The sequence below is a fragment of the Abramis brama genome, assembly GCF_963993115.1.
Source record: "Abramis brama genome assembly, chromosome: 10".
Lineage (NCBI taxonomy): Eukaryota > Metazoa > Chordata > Actinopteri > Cypriniformes > Leuciscidae > Abramis > Abramis brama.
Window position 1 is genome coordinate 19804620 of NC_139972.1, and position 8042 is coordinate 19812661.

General features: G+C 36.2%; 2 protein-coding genes across 3 annotated transcripts in view; both read left to right on the plus strand.

The window, feature by feature from the left end:
* The window catches only part of crk (v-crk avian sarcoma virus CT10 oncogene homolog), a 4374-nt gene extending 3535 nt beyond the window's left edge, over positions 1-839 (plus strand). The window contains exon 3 of the mRNA XM_084125548.1: positions 1-839. This exon is cut by the window's left edge and continues 1433 nt beyond it. The gene's annotated coding sequence lies outside the window, so the exon portion shown is untranslated.
* Positions 840-1788: 949 nt separating this feature from the next.
* Positions 1789-7830, plus strand: ywhae1 (tyrosine 3-monooxygenase/tryptophan 5-monooxygenase activation protein, epsilon polypeptide 1). 2 transcript variants are annotated; one of them, XM_084125742.1, is made up of 7 exons: positions 1789-1999; positions 4409-4608; positions 4694-4800; positions 4920-5126; positions 5356-5492; positions 6082-6121; positions 6756-7830. In XM_084125742.1, the coding sequence occupies exons 1-6, from the start codon at positions 1936-1938 to the stop codon at positions 6087-6089; spliced, it is 723 nt and encodes a 240-aa protein (XP_083981868.1). In that variant the 5' UTR covers positions 1789-1935; the 3' UTR covers positions 6090-6121; positions 6756-7830. The 2 variants fall into 2 exon arrangements, with proteins under 2 accessions (XP_083981868.1, XP_083981867.1); XM_084125741.1 differs by lacking the exon at positions 6082-6121.
* The last annotated feature ends 212 nt before the right edge of the window (positions 7831-8042 follow it).

Consider the following 8042-nt stretch of genomic DNA (forward strand, 5'->3'; position numbering starts at 1 on the left):
TCTTTAGCCTAAATTGTTGAATGCATAATGCGGGGAAAAGCGGAGTATGTTTTGTTCAACCTTGCAGAAATGTTTCTTTTAACCTGCTTCCATTACTATTGACTGTATGAGAGAATAGAAATCGAATATCTGTGGACAAATGTATAAATTATAACACTAATAGACAGGCTACCAGAACAACACTATCAAATGTTAATATTTTTACCCTTTACCTTTATTTGTTGTTACTTTTAAAAAGAAAAGTTGACTAACTTTGTTTGGTAACAATGACAATCACCTGGAAACTATTCAGTTATGTCACATTTAATGTTAGAAAGCTTTGTTGTGTGTGTGTAGGTTAGCTGTATGTTGTCATGATGTGACAGCAAGCCGGCCATGTTATGTAATTGTCGCTTAAGTCGTAATTATGAAGGACTTTGATGTTCATGATCTGTCTTATTAACTGTCTGTTTCAGTCACAAATTACCTTGATGATATTAGATCACTAAAATCAGCCACAAAGCAAAGCTGGAGTCTTGTAAGTCTGAACTCTCACCTGTGTCCTGTGAGAATGATTTCACCTTTAAAAAAAAAGCATCACTTTCCTCTATGACTGAGTTGAATGAGTAATCGCAACAGTCGTGTCTGTACATTTTAATTGTACCCAAAGTATTATGTTTTAGAACCTAAATATCAACACAGTAATTTTGTGGAATTAATCTTGTGTTATCCTTTATGTGCATCCAAGTCTGTCAGAACCGTGTTTTAAGTCACACAAAAAAATCCAACGTTTTTGTTACAGTTTTATTCATGTACATGAAATAAAGTTGACCCCTATAGTAATGCTATTAAACCTTTTACTTGGCCTCTGTCTGTAATATCATGCCTTGATAGTATTGTATTACTCTGTTATTAGGATCAACGTGATGGAGAAGTGCTTGTTTCATTATCCTACCATAGTATAAGTCACTGTTTAATTTTATGACCAGCTATTATTAATTCTGACAAGCCAACCTGGTTGAAAATTGTATCAGATAGTAATAGCATGGTACTTTGAAATATAGTGTGATAGATGATTACCATATTTATCATGTACAATGGTATTTCAAAGGCACATTTGATCTACACTGATACGGCACACAATTCAATTCTATGGTGTAATTGATAGATATATACTTGTAAAGCAAGTTTAGGCCCAAATGCAATACCATTTAAAATTAAATTAATGTATTATTTTATTTATAATATGTTCAATTGAAATTCTAAAACACTTACCTCATGCTGTTCCAAACCTGTATGATTGACTTTCTTCTACGGAACATAAAAGAAGATATTTTGAGATATTAAGAGTTTTGGTAACAAAACAATATTGATTACCATTGACTTCTATGTTATGGACTAAACAAACACAGATTTTCTCAAAATATCTTGTATGCTGACAGAGTAAATTAAAATAATTGAGCTTTTTTTAGTGAACTATTCCTTTAAGTTTTCATTTCAATTTGAAGGTGTTATTTTAAATGGGCTTTTCTTTAAACTAATATATTTCTAATAATTACACACCATAGAACGACATGAGGGTGAGTAAAGGACGACAATGTTCATTTTTGGGGGGTGAACTCTTCCTTTAAATTCAAGAGTTTCTATTGACAATTTTATTGAATAACGTTGGCCACTGTGCCACTTTAATACACGATGTTTGGTAACAAAAATAGTAAAAAAGCACATAGAATTCATTCTCTATTCAAATAAAGATGGTTAAAATCCAGCATTCGTAAGGGAGAGAGGGAGTGTGTGGAGCTGCTCTGTGTGAAAATTCCCGGATGAAGGTGTAACGCCATCTTTACTCCACCATTCAATCCGCAGCTGTTGCTCGCACAGGGGCCTGCCGGTGAACGCACACTCCTCCTTTACTCCCAATCTCTCACAAAACACGCTCGCCGCGCGCTGTCCACCATGGGTGACCGGGAGGATTTGGTGTACCAAGCCAAGCTCGCCGAGCAGGCGGAGAGATATGATGGTAAGATACATTGAGATGTAACGGGAACGTTGTTTTTACAAAGCGAGTGCTCAGACAGACTAACTGACGGTCGGGTTAGCTGGCTTAATTCGCGCATACACCAAGCGAACACCCTGTAAATGGCAAACCGATCTCCGTTTACCCTTTAAAAACGTTGATTCATTTATTTGTACTGTCCGTTAATTCTGTTGATGTGATATTGGGGTAACTACAGAATGGCATATGAAGATGGAGACGTTTATTGAGGAGACAAAATGGCGGAGAGTTAGTGGGTGAGGCAAGCTGTTGCTAGCCATGGCGGAGGGGGTGGCTGCAGTCTTCAAGGCTCATGTGGGCGAACAACGGTTCAAATATTAGTTAACAGCTGTTTCAATCGACCCAATTAATCACGATAAGGAGTTATTTCGGTACCAGGGGCGCCCTTTTCTGCGTTTACCCCCACAGCACATTACGAGAGACCATGGCTGTGTCTCAAAACCTTTTGAGCTGCCTACTTTTTGCGTATTATGGGCGCGTTGAGCTATGATACCCAAAAATGCTGTCTAGGCAGGTACCTCAGTAGATTTAGAGACGCAGCCGTTGTTCAGTAAAACAAAGCAATTAATGCTTTGTAAGCTCAGATACAGTAGCTTTGCAGTCAGATTTCATTTCATGCTGTAGAGAAGAGGCTCTCTGGTTTGTGGTCGTGATTTTAACGATACTAAACCAACAGCTATAACTGTGCCTTGTTGGTAATTTATTGTCTAGTTTAGTCACCCATTAACCTATTTTAGGTTTCTAGGGTTTTCACTCACCACTTAAAAGTATGCTTGCTGATAGTATTTAGAATGATAGTTTGTTAACAAAAGGGTATGCAGTGTTTTATGATTGAATACTGACTAGGCTACACAAGGGGAAAGAGTACAAATGTACATGTAAATGTTTATGAACAAATGCATATAATACACACACACCATAGTAGAGCTACAAGATTCTGGATAAATTGAGAATCACTATATATACATACACATATATATACACACACACATACACATATATATATATAAAATTTGTTGTTTAAAGTGGGGATCACGGTTCTTCCATTATTCTGAGTATACAGCTAAACAATTACTAAATTATTATTATTTATTAATTAAAAAAAGCAGTGAGTGAATGAATGATTCAATAACTTGCTCATTAATACTTCACTTGTTTCATCACTGAATGAATCAGTGTTTTTGAAAGAATCTCTTGAATGAATGATTCAATGACAAATACATTTTAAGTCGCTTGTCGCCAATGCACACTTGTCAGTTTAGCGATCTAATTGAAACAATCTTTATTTGATGTCAAATTACTTTCAAAAGGTGATTTACTCTATTTTGAGTGCTACTGTAGACATCACTGCTTATGAATCTGAACTGTAAACTTTTATTCCAGTTCTTCTGTGATTATTTTAATATTTATTATTAAGAAATAATGATACTGTTTAGTTGAAAAAACTGTTTGTGAAGCTGTTACATACCTAAAGATGACAACTGCTCTCTCTGGGTCAGCGGCAGCGCCAACGCAGATTTGAATGTTCCGCTGCGATCGTACTTGTAAAAGGTTTAATACATACAGGTGAATCGTTGTCATTTAGGAATAAGATTGCGTGGGTGTTTGATTTGAGATTGCTATTAACGATTAATCGTGCAGCTCTACCCCATGGAGTGCAACATTGGCTGCCCACTTTATCAGCAGCCTTTGTTCTGGAAGTATTTTCATAGAAATGTTACATTATTTGTTGATTTTAAAACATGAACCAAACCTACCAGCTACGGATGTATCACAATCATTAATCACACATTGCAAACTTTGATTTAAAACAAAAAAAATTTGAATATTGGGCAAAAAGACAAAGGTACGACACTAAGAGCAAGAGAGAAACAAACGTATGTTTTAAGTTCATTGAATAATATGCATGCAGATATTTAAGTAGTTTGAGAGTGAAGGAGACTGTCAAGAATACGACATTTTCAGTGCTTCATGGGATTGGGCGGGCACTAAAAGAGTTCTTTTGGCACGATTTGCTTGACACGAGACACGATTTTTCTGCAGAATCCCAAAACAGTTATTTAAAAAATTAGTAGAAATAATATGGGTTGATGGCTTCAACAAAAGCATATACCATTGATTAAAAACTTAGTTGCTTACAAGTGTGTCTGTCTTTAAAGGATTATAAGTTATCATTCAAGCTCAATTCCCCTATGGAGAAAATAAATGGGGTTATTTTTTTCAAATCCCAGAACCCGTTGGACTCTTTGCTATGTAACTGGCTAATAAAATGTGTACTTATATTTGCCATAGTTGTGGCTCGCATTCTGCTTTCTGGCTGTAATTTAAATCCATCAAGCAAAATGTCCATAACATTTATTTTCAATTTTCCAGAAATGGTCGACTCCATGAAGAAAGTGGCTGGGATGGATGTTGAGCTAACAGTTGAAGAGAGAAACCTGCTCTCCGTGGCCTATAAGAACGTTATTGGGGCGAGAAGAGCATCCTGGAGGATAATCAGTAGTATCGAGCAGAAAGAGGAGAATAAGGGTGGGGAGGACAAATTGAAAATGATTCGGGAATATAGGCAAACGGTAAGATGTGCGCTGACTAGCATTCATTAACATCACTGGGATATAATGCATTTTATGCTTTTAACCTTTACATTTTCATGTCCAGGTTGAAAATGAGTTGAAATCAATCTGCAATGACATCCTCGATGTATTGGACAAGCACCTAATCCCAGCTGCAAATTCAGGAGAGTCCAAGGTCTTCTACTACAAAATGTATGAAAGCCATTCGTTTTTCCTAAGTGAATCTAAGGTTGAATCGTATGTGACATAATGAGGTCACGGCTTTATTTATACATGTTTTAAACAGACCTTTTCTTCCTTTGATGCTTCAGGAAGGGCGACTACCACAGGTATCTTGCTGAGTTTGCCACAGGAAATGACAGGAAGGAGGCTGCAGAAAACAGTTTGGTTGCTTACAAAGCTGCTAGTGATATTGCAATGACAGACCTTCAGCCTACACACCCTATTCGTTTGGGTCTGGCTCTTAACTTCTCCGTATTCTACTATGAAATCCTCAACTCTCCCGACCGTGCATGCAGGTTTGTTTTCTTTGTGTTTTGTGGTTTTTCATTGTCAATTTCAAATCTTTTTGCTTGATTTTGCAAATGTGTATCATACTCATATTTCATTTGTACGAATATGGTGCCATCTAGAGCTTTTAGATGATGTGTTTGGCTACTTATCTGACCAAGATGGTATTATTTTTTGCAATGTATTCCTGTTCATTTGTATGTTGATACTTACTAATAGTTTATGTGTGGATCTTAGGTTGGCAAAGGCAGCATTTGACGATGCTATTGCTGAACTGGACACATTGAGTGAAGAAAGCTACAAGGACTCAACACTCATCATGCAGTTGTTACGTGATAACCTGACACTATGGACTTCAGATATGCAGGGAGATGGTAAGACGCATCATCTTTCTTGCAGTTTCAGATGCTAAGCTTGACAAACATGTCTTTGAAACCCTTTGGTACATGAAGGTGACATCCTCAAAAGCTCCTCCACAAACCAAAGCTATTTTTAGAGCAATTGTTTCAGAGTGTCCTGATTTAGGACTTGTGAGGCATCTCTAATATCTACCTCTAAAAGAAGAGTTAAAATGGAGGGGTCTGGCTACTTTGAAAGTAAAATTGTGCCTGGGTATGATTAAAAAAGATTTTATTTAAATTCATCCACCAGAATTTCCTTTTCTCAGTATAGTGTAGTGGTTTTTAATGTTATTGCATAAATATGTAATGTAGTGCATCCAAGATATTCATTCCTACTCCAGAAATAAGACAGAAAGCTGTATTTTTTTTAATAGCTTTTAAACCTTTTTGATGTTCCTCTATTGTTTTCAAAAGTATATACTGACCTAGTGCGCATCACTGCATTTCTGTGCAAAACCAGCAGTATAATCTTTCTCTACAACATTTCATGTCATCTTGTAATGTGTCCAACCTCATGCGTCCAACTTAACCCATCTTGCCTTTTTTCATTCCCACTATTTAGATTCCTAAAGGAAAATGTTAAATGCCCACAAACTTTATTTGTAAGTGAGGCCACTTTTTCCAGCACTTGGCTTTTTGCCCACAAATTGCATCATCACTCACCTGTTTGTAAGCTTTGTGTTGCTATCTTTGTAGCCACCAGAGTGCTATATGTGCAGCATGTCTGAAACAAACCGTTTCTGCATGATCACTGCCAGATCCTCCGTCCAATTGGAATGGCTGTGTTGTACCAATATATTAGAATTTGAGAAATTCTAGTATGTTTTCCTAAGAAATGTACAGTACAGGTCTCTAAAGGTCTTCTCCTTTGGTTTGGGAACTGAATTACGTGTGACAATTAAATGACCGTATGAGATAACACTGCATTCAAATTAGACTTAAGCCAGTTTTTTTTTTTTTTTTGAGCTTGAAAATGACAAATTCTATTTTTGTAACACTATAGATACATTTTTATTTTTCTCACAGCATGTATTTAGTCCTTCACTATTGATTATTTTTATTTTTTGCTTTTGATAGCATTTTTATTTGGCAAACTCCTAAAGCACAGTATCTTGCAAGGGTTGCAAACTTGATGATGATGTGCGAAAATGCACAACGCATCACACGTGGATTTCTTTAAGGGACACACAATTGTGGTGCAATGCAATAACAATGGCTTTGTTTCTCTGTGCACAGGTGAGGAACAGAATAAAGAGGCGCTGCAAGATGTGGAGGACGAAAACCAATGAGACAACACAGCCAATATGAGACTCCACCCCACTCCCACTCCCCCTCCCCCTCCCCAGACCCCACTCACAAAGGGAGCAACCGAGCCCAACCTTATGAGTGGCACTCAACAGCTTGATGCCTCCAGTTTTCTCTCCCTTTGTTTGATTTTTAATATTATTCTGTTTTATTAGCCCTTAAATTGAAATAAAATATACCACTCATGAAACAAACTTCAATTATGATTTTTGAATGGTCAGAGCTTAAGATTTCTTGGATTTTTTTTTTTTTTTTTCGTCCTGGTACAACATTTTTCCTTTTTTTTTATGTTCATTTGCTTTATTTCTCAACATTTTTATCAGTTGCTGGATATATTTTGAGTTTTTCTTAATGTAATTACAGAAATTAACTTTTATTACTATTACTGATATGTCTACTATTAGTGGTTTGAGCTGTAATATTTCTGTGTTAGTGCAATTATACGATGCAGTTAAAGAAAACGATTAAACCTTTAAAAGGGCAAGTCTAAACAAAGTGCTCTTTTCGTTAATTTAGTTTTTCAGAGAAAGTCGAAGCAAATTTCTTGATATCCATGTGGAGCAAAATGCTTAACATCACCAAGTAGTAGTTATGTAGTAACATTTACCAGTGGTCTGGACTGTAATTTGTGCTAAAATACTGTATTGCTCACATAGGCTGATGATGGTGGGTGGATGGCTGCAGCTCTATACAACTGAAGGAGCCTTGTTGCTTTTAGAACTAAGACAAATGCAGGTCTCCATTTGGCTGTCTCAAAAAAAAAAAAAAAGCACTAATAAAGTTGATTTTAAGCCTGCATGAGTACATGAAATAGTCTATTTTTCTTCTTCCCCCCCTGAATCTGCATAATGCATATAATTTCTTCTGTACTTTGTTAACTTGAAACTAGTTTGTACTACTGGATATCTGACTGGAACCACAGACTTAGAATCTGTATTACAATGAAACAGCATGGAATTAACAATTAACTTAAATAAAACTGCCTCAAGTAAAATATTTAACCACCTCTTTTGCACTCAAAATGTTTTCCTTTCTCATTTATCTCTACATTTTATGTGTTTTTCCTTCAACATGAAGCAAAATCCTATCTTTGGTTGGTTAGTGAAACGTTTACCCTGCAAAGTTGGAGAAATTTATGTTTTATGAAGTGAATTTTTCTGCTTTGGTCTTTCAGGAGGAAGAAATTGATTTGAATTTAGAAAAGGAAGTTGGACTGTA